Source organism: Trachemys scripta, chromosome 2 (assembly GCF_013100865.1).
Source record: "Trachemys scripta elegans isolate TJP31775 chromosome 2, CAS_Tse_1.0, whole genome shotgun sequence".
NCBI lineage: Eukaryota > Metazoa > Chordata > Testudines > Emydidae > Trachemys > Trachemys scripta.
Window position 1 is genome coordinate 75,846,397 of NC_048299.1, and position 22,547 is coordinate 75,868,943.

General features: G+C 40.9%; 1 protein-coding gene across 2 annotated transcripts in view; it reads left to right on the forward strand.

The window, feature by feature from the left end:
- The first annotated feature begins 6,083 nt into the window (after positions 1-6,083).
- ATP2C1 (ATPase secretory pathway Ca2+ transporting 1) overlaps positions 6,084-22,547 on the forward strand; it is a 116,918-nt gene continuing 100,454 nt past the window's right edge. The window contains exon 1 of one of the 2 annotated variants that reach the window (XM_034760906.1): positions 6,084-6,427. In XM_034760906.1, the coding sequence (XP_034616797.1) occupies positions 6,320-6,427 (108 nt within the window). In that variant the 5' untranslated portion in view covers positions 6,084-6,319. The remainder of the gene's footprint in view (positions 6,428-22,547) is intronic. The other variant, XM_034760904.1, reaches the window with a different exon arrangement.

A 22,547-nucleotide genomic window follows, 5' to 3' on the forward strand; every position in this document is an offset into this window, starting at 1 on the left:
GAAAATGAGTCTTGAGTTTAGTTCTGAAAATAGTGAGGTCCATTGGTGGTTATTCTTGTCTCTCTTGTAGGAGTGAGTTCATAGACAAGTCCTGGGAAAGTTTAGTCTCCCTTACATTTGAACCACTCCTCTTGGTCAACATGTTCCCCTGGGATAGTGAATTTGATTGTCTTTGGAGGAGAAGTTGGGGGTATCGTAGCAGTGCTGTATCTATAGCAGTTATGGGGACAGTGGTGCTGCCAAATAGTATCATGCTAGCCATTTGCAATTAGATACATATACTGTGCATGTTATTTCTGGAAGGGCACCGGTGAGTGCCTGACATACATATGTATGTGCTCATAGGATTTAGGCTTGAAATTAGATGAACATTTCTAACCATCAGAGGAGTGAAGTTCTGGAACAGCCTTCTAAGGGGAGCAGTGGGGACAAAAAGCTAATTGGCTTCAAGATTGAACTTGATAAGCGTATGGTGGGGATGGTATGATGAGACTGCCTACAATGGCATGTAACTGATCTGTGACTGCTAGTAGCAAATATTTCTAATGGCTGGTGATGGAACATTAGATGGGGAGGGCTCTGAGTTACTACAGAAAACTTTCCCAGGTATGTCTCTTGGATCTTGCCCACAGGCTCAGGGTCTAAGTGATGGCCATATTTAGGGTTGGGAAGGAACTTTCCCCTGGGTCAGATTGGCAGAGATCCTGTGGGTTTTTTCACCTTCCTCTGCAGCATAGGGCACAGGTCACTTGCAGGCTTAAATTTGTGTAAATGGTGGATTCTCTGTAGCCTGGAGTCTTTAAACCAGGGGTCTCAAACACGCGGCCTGCATGCAGCCCATGGGGTTCTTTCATGGGGCCTGCCAAGCTCCCCCTGCCCGTGCGCCCCCCTGCCCACCCTGGTGCGCTGCGAGCCTCACACCACTCCCTGAAGCGGCTGGAACTATGTCCCTGCAGCCCCGGGCAGAGGGGAGTAGAGGGCTCTGTGCTCTCGCTTCCAGGCACTGCCCCCCGCAGCTCCCACTGCCTGAAAATGGGGAACCAGGGCCAATGGGAGCTTTGTGGGAGGTACCTGGAGGAGCAAGAGCAGCACATGGCGCTGTTCCCCCCCCCCCCCCGGCGGTGCTGCCACCGCAGAGCCGCTCTAGGTAAGCGGCGTCAGGCCGGAGCCCACACCCCAACCCCCTGTCTGGAGCCCCCTGCCACACCCCGCACCCCAACTCCCTGCCCTGAGCCCCCATCACACCCTGAACCCCTCCTGCCCCCCCTGGGGGCAGGGAGGGGGCAGAGTTGGGGTGAGGACTTCGGGGAAGAGGTTGGAATGGGCGCAGGGAAAGGGCGGGAAGAGGCGGGGCTGGGGTGGGGACTCGTAGAATGGGTGGAGTGGGGCGAGGCCGGGGGCAGCAAGGGGTAGGTGTCAGTGATGCGGCCAATGCACTAGTCCTCATGGAGCCCTTGTGGTCATTTGAGTTTGAGACCCCTGCTTTAAACCATGATTTGAGGACTTCTGAAATAGACCCCTAACTTCTGGCTGAGTTACTGAAGTGGGTGGGTGAGGTTCTGTAGCCTGCAATGAGTAGTAAGTCAGACTACATGATCCTAATGGTCCCTTCTGATCTTTATAAACTTTAAGAAGCATTCTGAAAACTCAGATGTTGCTTTTCAGTGATTGTAATGTCTCTTTCAGTAAAAGTAAATTTTAATTTACACTTTTAAGTATATCCATAAGTTTAGGATGAAGCTTTTACCTTTCAAAAGTAAACAGGAAGTAGACTGGGGTTTAACCAGATTCAAACAAATCATGCTGATAGGAACAGGAAATATGTTAAACCCTACACTAACATTCCGTACTAGAACACATGTCATTTTAATGAAAGCAATATATGAGAAGGAAATTATCTGCAAACCATACTTCTTACACTCTAGGTCTGGGGACTGTTGTGTCCTGTACTATTTGTTGTTTGCACTATAGTTGTGCCTAACAGAACCAATCAAAGATCAGAGTCTGTTGCACTAGGCATTCTGCAGCCTTAGATTAATAATAATAATAAAAAGTTCTAGTCCCGAAGTTACGATCTAGGTTGTTACAATCTGAATTGTGTGGATGAGACAAACAGGGTGGGCAGGAGAAGAAGATAAAGCAAGGAACAGCCCACTACCATTGCTAGTATTGTTCTACAGGTACTGTGGCAGAAGTGAATCTTTGTATGTTACTCATTTCCTTACCTTGTAAGATCCCTGTGGTAGGGACAGTGTCTCTAGGTTTGTAGTTACAATTTATTTTATTTACATTTCTAGAAAGGCCTTAAAAAGAAGTGCCTGTCCTTCCACAATGGGGTCTTGATCCTGATTAGGGCCTCTGGCTGCTATTGCAATATAAACATTTTAATGACAATAATAAACTTCAACTTGCAGCACTCTTTAAATGTTGAGAAACTAGTTCCACAGTCTGGACCTTGACTTGTACTGTGCTAGTGGAACAAAATGGAAGAATGTTACTCTTGATGATAGTGGATGTCAGCCCATTCTGGGACTGATGGGTTTATTCTGCATTATTTGCTGTTGTCTGAACCAAATAATGGATCAATATTTCAGTATAAACTCACTGATTTCTGCTGCCCCCTCCCACCCCCAGTCAAGCTGAATGTAAGTTTATTATAATTTCTTTTAACTATATTGTAGGGCTTGAGGCCACTGGATAACAATGAGACGATCTTATTGAACAGCTACAAGTAACTGGTTTTCAGATGATCTAATCTAGTTTGCCAGAAAAATACTAAAGGAGAACAGAGCCTTTCACCAAAAACTCTTGCATTAATGCATTGTGACAGTGATAGATGTTAAAAACTTGTCTTTGCTTTCCTTTTTGTTAAAGAAAAAACAGTAATAAAATATGCATCACTAGTTTATTCATGTGAATTGTACTTGCCAAGAAAGCTAAGAAACACTGCATAATTTCATCTTTTATACATTGCTTAAGTATCTAAGCGGCTATTAAGAAAGATTGTAGAACTGTGATCCTGGCTATCCAGCAATAAAATGACACTGCTTCCTATGCTTTCAGAGCTCCAGCCATCTGGGTTACTGCAGATGACTCCCCTTGCGCTCAATAAATACCCATCTGTATCATACACAGAAACTGGCACACCTGGCTTACAAAGGATTAATGTAGGCATGTCCTGAAACAAGTCCACACACAGGAGACCCATCACTCTTGGAGGAAAGCATATTGGCTTGTTAAGGTATTTCAGGGCTTTGAAAACAGGCAGTTGTTGGTTCTGGATCATGGTATATTAGTCTATGTATTTCTGTCCATTCAATAATACTACTGCTCCTTTGGCTCTTACAGGAGCTAGGTGACAGTAAAGAGGTTGCATGGAACTGTTGTGTGCAAAGTCTGTTTTCACCCCTTGTGGAAGAGCAATGTTGAAGCAAACTTGGGGGGTGCCTAATTCTCAGACTGAGGGCACCGCTTGTGTTGATGGCTTTATTATTCTTACTCTGAGTATGAGCCATGGGCTTACCATTGCAGAATACCTACAACAATGATTCTTATGCTCTGACATACCAGTATTAATACACTTCCTCTGGGTTTGCGGCAACATGTGTATTTGGCAACCTCAAGTAATTACTAATCCAGTTTTCCTTTTCTTTACCGTTCAGGTGGGCAGGCTAGTCACACAAATGACTACATCTTTGATAAAGAGAAGTAGCATTTTTGACTTGGAGGGACTTCACATCTCATGCCCCCACTTTGGTCTGTTGTGCAGGATGCCCCTCTCTGGCTGGCATCTTTGTGCAAGTGAAACTGGAATATCCCCTTGAGCGGGGCCCATTGCCATCCAAACAGAGGGGCTGAAGCATAAGCAGCTAAGCAGTCATTTAGGAACATAAAATGCGTTCACCATGGGCAGGATTCTAAACATGAAATAACAAAATGGCTGCTTGTGCAGAGTTTCCACCTAGAGCAGAGGGATGCCACAGCTCATCACTTATGAGCTAGATTCACAGGCACAGTTTTTGAGTTGCTGGGGGGTACTTGACTGCCACTCTGCCCCACCTCTTCCTGCCCCTGCTCTGTTCCGCCTCATCCCTCTGAGCACACCCTACCCTTACTCCTCCCCCTTCCCCCAGTGCCTCCTGCATGCTGCTGAACAGCTGATCCACTGTGTGAGAGAAGCACTGAGAGGGAGGGGGAGGAGCTGATCGGCTGGGCCATTGGCAGGCAGGAGGTGCTGGGGGCAAAGGGAGGAGCTGATGGGGGGGAGGGCAGAGCACCCACTGTTTTCTTTTCTGTAGGAGTTCCACCCATGGAGTCTGTGCCTATGGCTGGATTAACCTTGAAAACAAACTACAATATTCTGTAGCTAGCACAGTTTGATCCTGGTCCATGACTGGTGATTCTAGGTGCTATGGCAATGCTAATAATAGAAAAATCTAACTATATAACCTAATAAAGAGAAGACCTTCCAGGAAGGCCTGCCTAGGGTATGTCTACGTTGAATTGTACACCCGGACTCAGATTTAAGCCCAAATCCCTCTAGTGTCAATCAGGAGCGGCGCCAGGGTTTTTGGTGCCCTAGGCAGGGGTCCTGCTGCGCTCCCGGTTGTCATCGGCAATTCTGCGGCGGGGGGGTCCTTCCGCGCTCCCGGTCTTCGGGGCACTTCGACAGCGGGTCCCAGTGCGAGTGAAGGACCCACCACAGAATTGTTGCCGAAGACCTGGAGCGCGGAAGGACCCCCCACGCCCGAATGGTTCCCAATGGCAGCAAAACCCCCCCCCTCCCCCAAATCCTGGTGCCCTAGGCCACCGCCTAGGTCGCCTAAATGGAAGCGCCGGCCCTGCTGTACATCTGCCTCACTCAGATCAGCAAGCACTCAGGACCTAGGTTCTATGATCCACCTAGAGGGGTGTCTGAGCCCAAGTCCCACTCAGATTGTGGTCCAAATGCTGTCATTTTGCAGTGTGGAAGCAGATCAAGCCACAGATCTAAGTCAGAAGGTCTGTGTAGTGCAGTATGGATGCACTAGCATGATTTGTGAGACCTGGATCCAGCATTTGTAAGCCCAGGTTTACAATGCAGTGTGGATGCTCATGCGTGGGCTTGGAAACACTTGGAGTCCACAGGCAGAATCCCCCAGACCTGGATTTACGGGGGTGGTGTAGACATAGCCATAGAAATAGCAAAATATTTCTGTCAAATGGATCAATTTCTATTGATATTCACACAATAAAGGAATCAGTTCTTATATTCTGTAACCGTCCTTCAGTTTGCAGAAGGCCTAATATTTCTGGTTAATTAGTCCTTGGTTGCTGAATTGCTACTGCCAAAATCCTAGTCTTTACTTGAAGCCCAAGGAATTATCAAAGTTTACTTGAATAAGGACTAAAAGGATTTTGCCCAGTAAATTCCCATTGACGGTAGAGTGTTCTGAGTAAAGACTACAGGATTTAATTAGCACCTAACCCCTCCCTTCAGCATTACAAGGATTTTGTCTCTTCTAGCAGAAATCTTCTGTAATTCTAAAAGCAGAGAATTCTATTTAAGATATTCAACTGAAAAATCTTTCACCGTTTTTGACATTCCCATAAAAGCCAGAAGAATGCTGCTACTCATCTGATCAAATTTATATATTTGAAGGGTTTGGGAGGAAGGTGAATACAGTAATGTGAAAGAAAATATGATTGCAAGTTTTACTCAAAGTGAAGGTGCTAGTTGCAGCCTAAGCTTTATATGAGCTTAAATTGTTATGCATTATAACCAGCATTTGTGACATCCAGCAGTTCCATATTAGAAAATGGAGATTAAAGTAACACGTGTGGATTTTGAGACTGATAAATAACCAGATTCTCTGAGGAACAAAAGTGAAATCAGACCTTGCAGTTGATGAAATGCAGCTAGGGGGGAGGAGGGGATATGCTAGAAACAGCCAACTATTTACTGGAGCTAAACAAGCTTTAAAAGGAATTAAGATTTAACTTCTGTAGTGAGGGGGGTGGGAAAGTCACCAGCTATCTAATAGCTGCAGCAGAATAGTCTTACTAGAAATAGAATTGTCAGATCACTGCCGGAGAAGTGACTTGCATTCTGCCCTGCTCATGCTGTCCTTGTGGCATTTTAACACTGGTCATTTGTTGTAGACACTGCATTTGATCTTCCGGTTAATGCCAGTTGCACTGCAGAAAAGGGTGTGCACAAGACTAAGGACTACCATTCTTTACAAGAAGATAGAAAAGATGCATTCACATTTCAAATTCCAGCCTGGGGAGCTTATTTAACAGTGCCCTAAAGAGAAGAATTGTCTAGCTCACTTTAATTATGGATAATCTAGTGCATAAATATCACTTCTCCTATTTCTCAGAGCTTCCTCTCAATGCAATTGGGAAACTTATATTAGCACTGAAAGAAAAGAGGACTCAAGAAAAGGTAAAAAGAAAAACCTTCAGCTGTAACCTCCTAGATCAACTAGTTTGTGGGAATGTGAAGTTTAGGTGTAATGATTTCTAAAGTCATTGTTCCTTTATGGCAGTTGTGTTTTATAGCTTCACAGGAACGGCGTAGCTTTTTGTCAGGGGAAAATTGACCACTTTAGCCAATAATGTGTAGCTTTAAGGTAACTACTGAACACTTACAGCAGTTAGGGCCTGAGTCCATAGAGCTTTTTAACAAGTCATTGCCCATCTAGTAAGGATTGCGCAAAGAAACACCCCATGCATCATTGCTGTATTGAGCCATATTTATAGCTATTTTAGTTCTTGAACCACTGCCTCAATTCAAGGTAGCTGAATGAATGGTTTGATTCATATTTTGGATAGTTTTGAATCTACTTGCTATGCTAATGGAAGCGTATTTAGATATCTGAAATTATTTGTGTGTGACATATATGGAGAGAAAGATGTTTGTCAGAACTTTTGCAACTGGCAACAAGCTTGCTTATTTGCTGTCTTAATGTTGTAAGCAAATTGAGCAATCAGTAAAGATAATGTGCACATCTGATCATTTCAGACCAATGTTTAGTCCCCACTTTGCAGCAGACTTCTGCCAAAGAAATGGTGGGATTCTCAGCAGTAGGTTTATAACATAATTCACTACGCCTTCTGGTGTGAAAGTTACATGATTTGCATTGCTCTACACTTTTTAAAAATTTTTGTTTAGAAACTGATTTTATAAATGTAAACCTGTTCGTCAACTCTACTGCTAGTTGAAGGATGGGAAAGGTGTTGGGGAAGGGGCGGCGGGGGTGGGGGGGAAGAGATGGGGTGAATGTGGAGTTGAAACTACTCTGACTTGAGTGTCATTATTCAATATATGACCAATATCAAGGTACATGATCAGCATTCATGAGATGCCGGTAACAAGCTGAAATCTTTCATTCCTGTTAAAACCTATTCTTTGTAAAACACTGCTAGTCATAGCACTCTTGACTTAATGAAAGGGATGCATCGTTTTTGTCTGCTGACCTTTCCACATATTTTGGACAAAAATACCAATGCTATCATTTGGAAGAGAAGAAACTACTTTTGACAGGTGATGTTTTCCCCTCTCACTAATGGTTTTTACAATAGCTAAAAATCCCAACTATGCACAGAAAAAGAATAGCTTGAGTTTTCTGATTGGTTTAGTCCCCATGTTTATGTGGTGATAGTCAGTAAAGGAACGTTTCCTTTCATTTACTCTAAAAACACTAACTGTTGAGTGGAATGCTGGTTGTGCTGTATGGATTGCCACGCACTGTATTTAGGACAAGCTTTTGCTTCTGAAGGCCCCATTCCTTTTTCTAGCAGAGTAAATACTTAAGATCTGTTTGCTTAGGAGAGCTTTTTGGGAACAAGCCCATTCTTTCATAAATATTACCAGTGGTTTCCTAATCCCACTTTTTTAAACTTGATGGCAGTTGTTTCACTCATTCTGATCTCAACTTAATTAAAACTCCAGATCAGAATGGCTGATAAATTCCTGTTACCTGGGCTTTTTTATGTTCAGATCTGGAGATTCCTGTTCTACTAGTAGGGTACTCTTCATACACTTGTGAAAGTTGAATGGAAGCATGTATGCTGGATTGTAGACTCGTTAACTATTCACTTTGAATCATTCAGAGAAGGTTTTGCCTGAACACTGAACTTGACTGTAGCTGTTTTCTACATAATTCTAGAGTCTCAAATGACCAGATTGCAGTTTGCCTTCATGCCAGTCAATCAATGGATAACTTATAGTTGAATTTCATAATGAAGCTTGTTTGTAGATCTGAAATATTGAAATAAAAGTCTTTTAGATGCAATATACTTTTGGCACTGCACTTCCAAACAGTGGGGGGACTTTTCCATTCCATTGAAAGAAGCATTCACACAGTCTTATTCAATTTTTTAAATCCCAGTTATGAATCTGTATTTATGTAAAATAATATAAATTGCTGTTCATGGCCTTTTTTTTAATATTGTCCTGCATTATGTTGTGAATGCAATATGTTGTATGACTGCTGCCCACTGGGATGTCAAGAAAAGATGTATATTCAAAGACCCTCTTCTATTGATTTAACACTTTGATAAATCTATTTTAATGTTATATTTCATTTAATTTCAGTCTGAACTTAGCTTTACGTGATTATGGTACTGAGCTACTCCTCAAAGGTTGCCTGAAAACTTTAGGGAAACTATTTCCTTTTGATCACACTAAAGCTGTTTTAGTACCAGTGATGGAATTAGATCTGAACCACTTCAGTAAAAATAAAGCTATAAAATCTATATTGTCTAGAGAGAACACGATAGCCTGTGGAACTCATGGCTTCAATTACATTTTGTAGCAAAGAGCTTAATGGGATTATAAAAAACACTTATATGGACAAGAACTTGAGGCTGGAAGAGATGGACACTCATGCTTCAAGGTATAGGCTATTCTCCAACCGAGTTAGGAAGAGCTTTTTCCACATGGCAGTTATTTATCCCTGCCCTACTGCAGGTTTTCTTGCCTGCTTCTCTGAAGCATCTGGTACTGAACAATGCAAGACACAGGATAGTCGACTGCATGAAGTCCTGATCTGATCCAGTGTCTCAATTATTCTGTTCCTGGTCTTCAATAATCCATCCATTCTCTTGCTGCCCAATTGCCTAATGTATTTAAATACATCAGGACTGTTTCTCATAATCATAGCTTTGACTAACCAAATAGCATTAGCATTTTCTACGTAGGTAACTAAGAAATTCATGAATGAATTTGGTTGCTGCTTTCTTATTTAAACCATTAAATGCTGTCATGCATAATAAATCAACAAGGTCTGTTGATGGACTTGGTAGAAAATGCATGAAAACATGCATATTATGGGTACATATCAGAGGTTCTTTGAGAATTGACTTCTGTTTGCAGTTGTGATTAGGACATAATGCTATTTAAATAAGCCTTTTATCCACTCTGATACAAAGCAATTGTTGTTTCTTGTACAAATATCTTAAAGAACACTTCTTATTTTGTTACACACTGAATTCTTAAAGAATGACTGAGATTAGATTCCTTGGAAAGTGAGGTTCGTTACTATTGATGGTTGCAATACTGTTAAAACTGATCCTGCACTGGTTCCTGGCATGCCAAACCAGCCTCTGACAGTCCAAATAATGTATTATAATACACAGGGCCGGCTCCAGCATTTCTGCTACCCAAAGCGCAAAAAAAAAGCCACTGCAGGTCCTTCGCTCCTAGAGGGAGTGAGGGACCTGCCGCTCCAGAATTGCTGCAGGTGCCACCCCTCTCCCTTAGCCACCCCAAGCACCTGCTTGTTAAGCTGGTGCCTGGAGCCAGCCCTGATGATACAAGTTAATTCTTCCTCAGCATTTTTTTATTTTTTTAATCAGTAAGGAGTGCATATAATCTATGTTGGAAATTTGAAGATCCCAGGGGAAAGACTATAAACTTTAGGGGAAACATATGCACCCAAATGTGGGTATGGAGACCACTTGGTATAAAACTGTGACTTTAGCTTCAGGGATAACTGTTAGTAGTCCCAAAATAGCATCTGAAAACCACCATGAACCACTTTTCTGCAGTGAATAAGCAGAATCTACAGATGTGTGGTTTTAATAATATTGTAGGCTAATCTTGTTCCAACCCAGTTTCTAAGTAGGTAAATTAGAAAAATTCATTTTGCCCCTGCTAATAGTCACAGTATATCTATAAACTAGACAATTTTTTCTTGTCAGGCTTATAAAACCTTAAATTCGAGGTGCTGTTTTAAAAACCTCCATACTCTTGAACAATGGAAATAATTTATGCCATTTTACTTCATGGGGTATTTGCAGGGTTTTTCATGTGCTCTTCTCGAACTAATTTTTCAATTTATCTAGCAAGACAAAATATTACCTCATTGCTGGTTTGATTTTATCCAGCCCTATAAATTAGCATTTAAGAAAACGACTCTTGAAGAGTATTCCAAGGTTATCCGTTTCCAAAACGTTGCTGTAAATTTATACTTCCTGTTGTAGAAGCCAGATAAAACACTGTCACAGGAGGAAACCACAGGCTTTTTTCCCTAGCTAACATCAGCTTGAAAAGAGCATCTGACTTCAATTAAGGAAAACGGGAGAACTATTATGTGTTGAAAACTGCTAATGCAGGTAACTAGTAATTACATGTAGAGTAAATGGGATATTTATAAATTAAAATTGAATGGAAACCCACATAAATTAATGGAGAGATCCTATCTCCTAGAACTGGAAGGGACCTTGAAAGGTCATAGAGTCCAGCCCCCTGCCTTCACTAGCAGGACCAAGTACTGATTTTGCCCCAGATACCTAAGTGGCCCCCTCAAGGATTGAACTCATAACCCTGGGTTTAGCAGGCCAATGCTCAAACCATTTTTTACTCAGGAAAGAGTCCAGAGCTCAGTTCTGACTGGGGATTACTGCAAGGATGAAGCCAAGGAGTCTGACTGGGACGCATGGCCTAAAGTGGGAATCTCCTGGCAGTCAGTGTGGAAATAGCTGTCAGCCAGGAGTTGAGATCAAATCTCATTGAAATGAACTCCCACCTTCTTCCCCCTCCCCAGCAAGCCTCTAGCTGGAAACGATGACTTGAGCAGAAAGCCCAGAAGCCACAGTTCTGTTCTTATCTTCTATGGCTATTAATGTATGTTGGGAGGAGGGTGCTGGCCCCATATTGTTGCTTTTAAATTAATAGCTGAGCACTGTAAAATCAAATCTGTTATCCTCAGCAACATGACAGTAGTGGTAAAAGCATGCAAGACCATCTGACCAACAATCCAAAGTACTACCAATGACTATCGAATAAAATAAGAGGGGTTAAAACCTTGGACTTTCTCAGTCTTTAGTCTGCAGAAGAACAAAGACAAGGCTGTCTGTACTAGAGGTTTTTTCTTTTAGTGCAATTAAATGCTCTACAAAGCAACAGTTACTACCAGTGACTTATTCCTTTATTAGGAATGCATTAAGAGAACTATACGGTTCAATGAAAAGGTCTCTTATATTTCAGAGAGAACGCCAGCATCAAACTAAGCTTATTTAAAAAATGCTAATGCAGATACCAGTATTTGCTTGTAAACTCTGAAAAAATGACCTTTTAAGAATTTTTTTTAATCACTTGACAGCCCTTAACTGTGATTAATCACACTGTTAAACAATAGAATATCATTTATTTAAATATTTGTGGATGTTTTCTACATTTTCAAATATATTGATTTCAATTACAATACAGAATACAAAGTGTGCAGTGCTCACTTTGTATTTATTTTTGATTACAAGTATTTGCACTGTAAAAAAATGTTTTTCAATTCACCTAATACAAGTACTGAGGTGCAATCTCTATCATAAAAGTTGAACTTACAAATGTAGAATTACATTTAAAATAAAACAATGTAAAATTGTAGCACCTGTAAGTCCACTCAGTCCTACTTCTTGTTCAGCCAATCACTCAGACAAACAAGTTAATGCTGCCCACTTCTTGTTTACAATGTCACCTGAAAGTGAGAACACGTGTGCTCATGGCGCTGTTGTAGCTGGTGTTGCAAGATATTTATGTGCCAGATGAACTAAGTACTCATATGTCCCTTCATGCTTCAAACACCATTCCAGGGGACATGCGTCCATGCTGATGATGGGTTCTGCTCAATAACAATCCAAACCAGTGCAACCGATGCATGTTCATTTTCATGATCTGAGTCGGATACCGCCAGCAGAAGGTTGATTTTCTTTTTTGGTGGTTCAAGTTCTGTAGTTTCTGCATCAGAATGTTGCTCTTTGAAGATTTCTGAAAGCATGCTCCATACTTTGTTCCCCTCAGATTTTGGAAAGCACTTCAGATTCTTAAACCTTGGGTCGAGTGCTGTAGCTATTTTTGGAAATCTCACATTGGTACCTTCTTTGCATTTTGTCAAATCTGCAGCGAAAGTGTTCTTAAAATGAATGTGCTGGGCCATCATCCGAGACTGCTATAACATGAACTATATAGCAGAATGTGGGTAAAACAGAATAGGAGACCTACAATTCTCCCCCAAGGAGTTCAGTCACAAATTTAATTAACACATTCTTTTTTTTTAAATGAGTGTCATCAGCATGGAAGCATGTCCTCTGGAATGGTGGCTTAAGTATGAAGGGGCATATGAACGTTTAGCTTATCTGGCACTTAAATACCTTGCAATGCCAGCTACAAAACTACCATGCAAATACCTGTTCTCACTTTCTGATGTAAATAAGAGGACAGAATTATCTCCTGTCAATGTAAACAAACTTGTTTGGCTGAACAAGGAGGACTGAGTAGACTTGTAGGCTCTGAAGTTTTGCATGGTTTTGTTTTTGAGTGCAGTTACATAACACAAATCTACATTTGTAAATTGCATTTTCACAACAGATTGCACTACAGTACTTTTATGAGGTGCATTGAAAAATACTACATCATTTTTACAGTGCAAATATTTGTAATAAAATATACACTTTGATTTTAATTACAACACAGAATACAATATATATGAAAATGTAGAGAAAATCCAAAATATTGAATTTCAATTGGTATTTTATTGTTTAACAGTGAGATTAAAATTTTGAATTAATCGTGAGTTAACTGCGATTAATCGACAGCACTCCATTTTAAGTGACCTCTTGAAAGTGCTGCCCGCTGTATGTAATAGTTACCAAGACTTTGTTTCAAACAGAAGTTTGCCTCATGTCTCAAGCTAAAACTTTCTCTACTCCCCTCCCTTCATTGCTGTGAAGCATGATATGCACTAATTGGTTGCTGTCCTTTATCCAATATATGGCTGCATTTCCCTGTGGTATCAGTGCTTTGGGACTGAAGGCATATTATATTTTCATTTAGAATCATTTTGAGACCCATGGTAACTTTTGCCTTAACTGAGTTGTTTGCTGCTCATTGAATTTCCTTAGAAAATGTGTATCTGCCAATAGGGAGTGGTAGTCCAGGTATTCCATCAGTCACGTTATGCTAATTCCAAATTTATTCAGATAGTTTGAGTTGTAATCCCTCAGTTACGTGAATTGTAGTGCTTCAGAAGCTAAATTACCTGAAACTGCAGTAAATATGGAGTTCTGCATGTAATAGATACCATAAAAATATTATGGTACAACAGAGGTGCTTCAGGATCAGGGCCCCATTGTACCAAGTGCTGTATAAAACACATGAAGATATGTATTCTTGCCCCAAATTTATTTCCTTCTGGAATTGTGCTCACTGGTATCCAATAAATCTTAATTTGTTTTCCATCTAGGATAAATTCTTTTGCTGATTCATCTTCCTGTGTATTAGAAGTCGAAATTCAAGCCACAGCTCAAATGCCTTACAGTAAGCACGACATGCTGGCCCTTCAAGCACACATTTTAAGTGTACAAATTAAGGACCACTTCCAGCATTCCTGTCAGGAAATGGGGAATAAATGACCAGCTTGTGGGGGAGGGAGGGGCGGGGGAGAGTTGTGAAGCTCAATAGGAACCTAATCCTGAGGTATTTGAGCACCTGCAATCCCCAGTGAAGTAAATAAATTGAGGATGTTCAGCATCTCTAAGGATTAGGCTGCCATCCAAAACTACTGGCAAGTGAAGCTTGTTTAGCATCCTCAAATATTTGCAAAGGTGTTTGCTGTTCAAATCCCTGCATTTGTCCAAATAAGTCAGCAAATTCTTTGTCATAAAACAATGCACTACACTAAATTGGACAGTAATTCTAGGGGTCCTGCCTTTTCCAGCAGCCTGGGGGATTTGAGACCATGACTAACCAAATCTTATGCTTCAGGGCTTTAACAAGTCACCTGCAGGGGTCAGAAAGGAATCTTTTAATCAATTGTACATCTAGGAAAACACATAACTTGTGCATGGGGTCTTAGCACCACTCAGGTTGGGAAACCCTCTGAGGCCTCCCCAATGAATTGGCCCTAGGCACATTCCTAATCTGGCCCTGCTCTGAAGTGGTACGGAGAATCCTGTTTCTAGAATGTCTGGCTGGGGTTTCTTGCTCACATGCTCAAGGTCATGCTAATTGCTTGATTTGGGGTTGGGAAGGAATTTCCCCCAGGTCGCATTGCTAGAGACCTTGGGTTTTTTTTCACTTTCCTCTGTTGTATGGGGCATAGTTTGCCTGCTGGGATCACCTAGGCAAATGTCACCATTGCAGGGACCTCATACATGAGTGTAGTACCTTGGTCTTTCCTGTTCTCTGCCCATGGCACACCAGTTTAGTCTTCTGGGACTGAAATGCTTTGGTCTAACTGAAGCCTTTGGGGTTCATATCAGATTGTGGTGAAACTTAGTGGCATATGATAGACACAAGGTCAGATTTGATTATCCCTTCTGACCTTTAACTCTATGAAACAGAAGTACAGAGTTTGTAAGTTGACATGGTGCATGATAGAATTCTAGTCCAGTTTAGATTGAAAACAGAAAATTGCATATTCCCAGTATAAATGGTTTTTCTTTTAGGCACTTGACAATACCGATGACACTTGCATCATTGGTGAGATGTCATTGTCATGTCATTCACTTAAGTCAGTATCACTAAAGTCATGGCTGAATGTGACTGTAGCAATGACAGCAAAACTGATTACTGAAGCAATTTCTTAAGTAGTTTTCTTCTTTTGCAAAATTTTAAGAAGCTAAATAGGCAACAGTAACACGAAACTTAATATTATTTGGGTAAATTGACTTCATTAAGTCTATGTAGATGACTGGTATATTAACATAATTATACAAATATTGGGTGTACAAAAAAGATTGCAAATGAGAAAAGCTGTTAAGATTTCAAAACATAAAAAAGCTCTGTTGCCTTAATCTGTAATAGCACACTTGCTTCTCTACTAGATATCCATGATGTACAAACTTTGACTTGTAGCTAGTTTATCCATCCACATTATAATACATCTTAATCTAAGATTTCCCCCCCCCCTCCAACACCCACACACAATAAAAAGTTGCTAGATAAAACCAGAGAGATTCACTTTGTGGAGACTTATCTCAAGATATGAGGTGACCTACAAGCCTGGGTAGACTCATGTTAGCAGAACTCAAGCTATGGCACTAAAAATACCAGTGTGCATGTTGCAGCTCAAGCTTAAGGGATTGGGTGGGTTTGAGATCCTGAACTCAAGCCCAATGTCCATAGTGAGTCAGTGTACTTGGGTTAAGTATCAGAGGGGTAGCTGTGTTAGTCTGAATCTCTAAAAAGCTATAGAGGGTCCTGTGGCACCTTTGAGACTAACAGAAGTATTGGGAGCATAAGCTTTTGTGGGTAAGAACCTCACTTCTTCAGATGCAAGTAATGGAAATCTCCAGAGGCAGGTATAAATCAGTATGGAGATAACGGGGTTAGTTCAATCAGGGAGCGGGAGGTGCTCTGCTAGCAGTTGAGGTGTGAACACCAAGGGAGGAGAAACTGCTTCTGTAGTTGGATAGCCATTCACAGTCTGTTTAATCCTGATCTGATGGTGTCAAATTTGCAAATGAACTGGAGCTCAGCAGTTTCTCTTTGGAGTCTGGTCCTGAAGTTTTTTTGCTGTAAGATGGCTACCTTTACATCTGCTATTGTGTGGCCAGGGAGGTTGAAGTGTTCTCCTACAGATTTTTGTACATTGCCATTCCTGATATGCCTCTCTGCTATGTACATTGGCCAAACTGGACAGTCACTACGCAAGAGGGTAAATGGACACAAGTCAGCTATCAGATAAACAAAGACTGTGAATGGCTATTGCTTTGTACTTGGGTTGAGAGGCTCACTCCCAGTTGCAGTGTAGACATACTCTGAGAGGCCAGTCAACTGGTAGTGGTAGTCTTATGCTATAGCTATATTAGGTCTTCCACCAGGTGTGTATGTTATCACTGCAATTCATTTAAGGGAGTCAGAAGGTTAATTAGTTTTCCAACAGAAATATCAATAAACTCTTGTTAATTCAAAGTCAAACTAAATCTGATAAATCGTTAGCTTTCCATTGTTCCAGAAATAAACACTTGACTCAAAGCACTATGAATCTAAAATACATGAGGTACCTGATACAATTTAAAGTCAAGATAAATAAGACATTTGATCCCTAACTATGAGTATTTGTGACATTACCCAGTGTCTGGACTGTTGAATGGCTGTGTCCTCTTAATTCTGTAACCTGGGGTGCCTTTTACACATTTTTGCTGTCAGAACATCCACTCCTGACCTGCTCACACAGCCTTCAGCATGCAAATTCACTCCAAGCTAAGTACATGAGCACTCTGACCAGTCACTCATGAATTTAGCTGCAGGGTGACACCCACAAATTTTTAATTCCAGCTTTGTCTATCAGAAATGTGCATTTTTGTACTGTTCAGCATGCTACTGAACAATGCAAGCTCACAAAGTCCATTTCATCAAAGGAAAATGATATATACACCATCTTTGCAATCCCAAATAGTTTCCCATACAACTTAATCCAAACATCTACTTTTCTTATTGTTAAGATAAAACAGAGAATTTAAGTGATTACAAGTATTGATGCATAAGTCAGGATTGGTTACAAAGAAAATTAAGAGGTATTAGCTTGCATATTACTAACTTAAACTAAGTGAACTTAAAAGATGTCATGAGCAGAGAGATGGGATGAGGAGAGGTGAAATCAAGTGTTTTCCTCCCTTTTTATAATTCAATTTCTTGTGCTAAAACATCCTTGCTCAGTCATGGTGACAGTCTGTTGTGGACATGAGGTTTGAATAATCCTTGTAATGAAATGTAAATTTCTTGTCTATACCTTCCTTTAGCTGGAGGATGGCTGCTTAAGTAGGTGATTGCCCTTTAACACCTGTCTGGAGTGCTAGTGTGTCCTTGTCTCTGAAAAACTGCTTTCTGGGTGTTGTAATTCTGCGTAACATATTTCAGTAACCTAGACTTATAGACCTTAAGGCCAGAAGGGACCATCATGATCATCTAGTCTGACCTCCTGCACACTGCAGGCCACAGAACCTCACCTGCTCTTGAAATAACCTCTGGCTGGGTTACTGAAGTCATCAAATTGTGATTTAAAGACTTCAAGTTACAGAGAACTAACCATTTATACTGCTTTAAACCTGTGAGTGATCCATGCCCCATGCTGCAGAGGAAGGTGAGAAACCCCCAGAGTCTCAGCCAGTCTAACCTGGTGGAAAATTCCTTCTGGACCCCATATATGATCATCAGTTAGACCCTGAGTATATGGGCAAGACCCATTAGACTGATATCTGGGATGGAATTCTATGTCGTAACTCAGAATCCTGCCCATTTAGTGTCCCATCTCCAGCATTTGGGATATTTGCTACTGGAAGTCATCAATGGTCCATGTGTCATTGTAGGCAATCTAGTCATACCATCCCCTCCATAAACTTACGAAGCTCTGTCTTGAAGCCAGTTATGTGTTTTGCCCCCACTGTTTCCCTTAGCAAGCTGTTCCAGAACTTCATTCTTCTGATCTCATCCAATTTTGAGCCTAACTTGTTGATGGCCAGTTTATGGCCACTTGTTCTTGTGTCCACATTGGTACTTAACTTAACTCCTCTCCCTCCCTGGTATTTATCCCCCTGATGTATTTATGAAGAGCAATCCTATCTCCCCTCAGACACCTTTTGGCTAGGCTAAACAAACCAAGCTCCTTAATTCTCCTTTCATAAAATAGGTTTTCCATTCCTTGGATCATCTTAGTAGCTCTTCTCTGTACTTGTTCCAGTTTGAATTCATCTTCCTTTTTCAGCCGCATCAAATTGACAGCTCATAGTCCTCCTGTGATCAACACACGCAGGTCTTTCTCCTCCCATGTTCCTTCCAACTGATACATCCCCAGCTTACAGCAAAAATTCTTGTTGTTGGTCCCTAAATCAATAACTTTGTACTATTAAATTTCATCCCCATTCTATTACTCCAGTTTACAAGGTCACCCAGATCTTCTGTATAATATTCCAGTCCTCCAACTTTGTCATCTGCAAACTTGATTAGCACACTCACTTTTTGTGCCAAGGTCAGTAATAAAAATGTTAAATAAGATTGGTCCCAAGACTGATCCTGGAGGAACTCCACTAGTAACCTATCTTCAGCCTGTTAGTTCACCTTTCAGTATGACCCGTTGTAGTCACCTCTTTAACAAGGTCCTTATCCACCTTTCAATTCTCATATTAATTGCCATCTTCTCCAATTTAACTAGTAATTTCCCATGTGGAACTGTATCAAATGCCTTACTGAAATCCAGGTAGATTAGATTTATTGCACTTCCTTTGTCTAAAAAGTCAGTTATCTTCTCAAATAAGACCAGGTTGGTCTGGCATGATCCAACTTTTGTAAAATTATGTTGTATTTTGTCCCAATTACTGTTTACCTCTGTCCTTGACTACTTTCTCTTTCAAAATTGGTTCCAAGACTTTTTGCATACAGTTGAGGTTAAACTAATAGGCCTGTAGTTTCCTGGATCACTTTTTCCCCTTACTTAAAAATAGGAACTATATTAGCAATTCTCCAGTCAGAGGGTCTGACCCCTGAGTTTAGATTTTTAAAAATCCTTGCTATTGGGCTTGCAATTTCATGTTCCAATTCCTTTAATATTCTTGGATAGAGGTTCTTTGCCCCTCTCCCCAATTTAGTCCCATTAAGCTGTTTGCGTTTGACTTAGATGTGGTAATTTCTATTTCTATATTCTACAGTAGAATCTTATAACTTCACATATAGTGTGGCTACACATTTTAACAGGATAATGAGATAATGATATTCAGCAGATCACGAATTTTCAAATGATACCTCATAAGACCTACTTTCTACAAAATTTATCAGTCTTTTGAAAATGGTGACCATAATAGTATAGCCTGTTACAGTACTCATTAATTAAATACAACTTTAATTTTTTCCCTCATATTGCATTGGTCAAAATTTCTTTATCACAGTTCTATATGCTTCAAGCCCAGAGGTACAGTGACTTGAAAATAGGCTCATTGATGACATCAGAGCTTGTCTTGCTGCAAACCCAGCTTTCTCATGAGAAACTCTAACATGACTCTGGTTTACAATAAAATGGACCTTCTCATAAGAACAGTAAAAAGCTTTATGGATAGTAGATTCTTAATCCTCACATCTCTTCAATGATCAAGTAAGAAAAGACTTAAATAATTGTATGGGGGTCATGGAAGGACTTGTAACAATCATGGATTTCAACTAATTTAAAGAGCCAAGACAACACAACTAAGCTGCGAAATTTTAAAAGCCCTGAAACTTTTACAAACTGTTAACACACTGGGCCTACTGGAAGTTTCTTCAGAGTGAAATGGAAGTCCTATCCTACCACTTTAGGAAACTACATCAGGGATTTTGACATCTGCATATGCACAGTGTGCATCTTGTAACTAACCCAAGTCACTGCTCTGTGTTGGGGCTCATCAAGATTCTGAGAGAGTTCTGACTCTTCCCTAGATGGCTGACTTTCCATATAGCACAGACAACTGCAAAAACTAGCAATGTTTAACATTCTGCATGTTGGTATTTCCTACTTCAGCCAATCAAATGAGTGACCACTTTTGTAGGGGTACTACAAAAACACTCAATGCCAGAAATGAGCTTCTGAAATCTGAACATAAATCTGTAAATTGACCAGAACCTATCCATATGATCTCAGATTTGGATGACTTTAAAAGTTTAACTGCAAACATAAAAAGAAACAAGCTTCTTCCAGATTTGTACACTTATTGCCAATTTTTGAAATCTAGAAACAGACACCTTTTAATTCTGATTTAAGGGACCTCACCTAGTCCTGGTTTATAACCAACAATGGGACATTGATGAATATGTTGCTGAAAAAGAAACTTCTTCCTTCAGAATAGGCAGTTGAAATTATGAATTTGTATAGAATGTCCCCACTACCAGATGGTAGGGAGGATTCAAATTCACTTGTAATTAAGCACGAGTTTTAACTCCTTAAAATGAAATTAAATTACCCCACACACACCTCCCCGCACTTTCTGGTTTACTGAAGATATGCAAGAATGTAACTGATAACACGGATTGCAGTATGTAACCTTGTATCTGCCACAAATACATGCTAGAATATTTTCAGTAAACCAGGAGAGCTAGCAGACTTCAAAAGAAGGGTGGGTGTACACATAATAGCCTTATTCCTTGCCCTCTCCCTGGCCAAACTCCATAGCCATATTAGCAGAGATTAAGAATAAAAACTTGTTTTCATCCACTTCAGCATTTCATGTTATCTTAAAGCTACTGGTCTTTCATTCTAGAGTGTGTACTTTCTATAGAAACAAAGACAATAGCAAGATGCTGCAGCAATCGCTTAATCTCTACCCACCTTAAAATCAGACTTTAAATAGATCTTTTCTAAAAGGGGTGGAAGAACCTCTAAGGGAAGAATAGAAATCTATTTCAGTGCAAGTAGTAATTCCTTTTTGTAACAGAATGTGAATTGTCCTATAAGACACAAGTTTAGAATAAATCTTTTGCCAAGAAAACTATAGCATGCTTCTACTAGATTAAAATGTTGGCTCAGTCTGACTGAATTTATAGAAACCAGTCACCTCTAAGAACTGATTGCTGAAATTAGCTTATTTTTGCCCGGAGCTGAAATCTTACAAGTAGGTAAAGATCTATTCATTAACTTATATAAATCCTCCTCACCCCAATTTTCAAGATCAGAACAGGAATCCTGTAAATTGTCTTAAGTGTTGAGACAGGTTTTTCTTTCAATATATGCAACATAAGTAAAATTCTTGGCATGTTGGCTTGGAATTGATTGAAACAAAGCTGCTCTACCACCACTAATTATTTTCATCTTGCTTCATAGCCTTATTGCTGGAATGTGTTTACACTCTACCACTGACACTTCAATACTGTACCTGAAACCTTTTAATAACACTCAGTGCTGGAGTGCTCTTCTCCTTTATATTTTTGTTTTAAATTCAAGGAACAATCATAGTTTTTCCTCTGAGCCATAGAACATCTTACTCCATTATGGAACTGGTAGTCATCTTTCATCCCAGCACTAGTACTACATCATGGCTTAAAGCCATGGTTGGTGTTGAACGGATGTGGTTGAAATGCTGTAGCAGGAGCCTCCAGAAGGCATTGTGGCTGTCTCAGCTGGGCATCCTGCTTGGCATATGGTGCAATTGAAGCTTCTGTCCCAGGATGGTGTATAACATGCACTTTTTCTTCCTGGCCTGGCTAGCTCTGTTGGCTATTTCTGTGAGCAGGGCCATGGCACTCCACTAGTGTGTGTGAACAGGGGTGCCATCATGGGTGTTAGAGCCCTATGTACAATAGGGAGACTCGCCTTCTGTGAAGAGTCTGCACTTGAGAACCCAACTTGAACAGGGGCAGCTGAGAACATACTAGCGACAGAAGAGCCTCACTTGTGTTAATGTAGGGGAAGAGCAGGCTGTCTGGAAAACCTGCACCTGAGTCTTTGACCTAATCCAAAATACAAGCTGCTCAAGGAGAGGATTAGCTGGGGTGTGCTCTGTATGAAGTCTTCAGGAGAAACAGAAGATGCTAGGGGGAAAGAATGAGAGAGCGAAATATTATGAATATGGAAGAAGATTAGACCTCTTTCCTGATTACAAAGTTGGAAAATGAATTAATCTCGTCTTGCTGACAGATAATTGAGAGGCTAGAGTCTGAAACATTTATAATTATGCCACAGGAGGAAAAGATGTTTCAACAGTCTAATGGTTAAAGAAACATTAAGCATTTTAGTGTTGGTCTCAGATTACATGAAATGAATCATAAGCAAGACTGGTGCAACCATTAGGCAAACTAGGCGGCAGCCGCCTAGGGCACCAAGTGGTTGGGGGCACGCTCAGGGGAGGAGGTGGAGTGGAGGTGAGCTTGGGCAGGAGGATGTGGGGAGGGCCACCCGCAGAAAGTGGGGGCATGCAGGGGAACCATTCCCCACCCCAGCTCACCTCTGATCTGCCTTCTCCCCTGAGCACGCTGCCCCCGCTCTAATTCTCCTCTCCTCCCAGGCTTGCTGTGCCAAACAGCTGATTGGCGCCACAAGCCTGGGAGGCGGGAGGAGTGGAGCGGTGCAGATGTGCTCAGGGGAGAAGGTGGAGCAGAGGTGAGC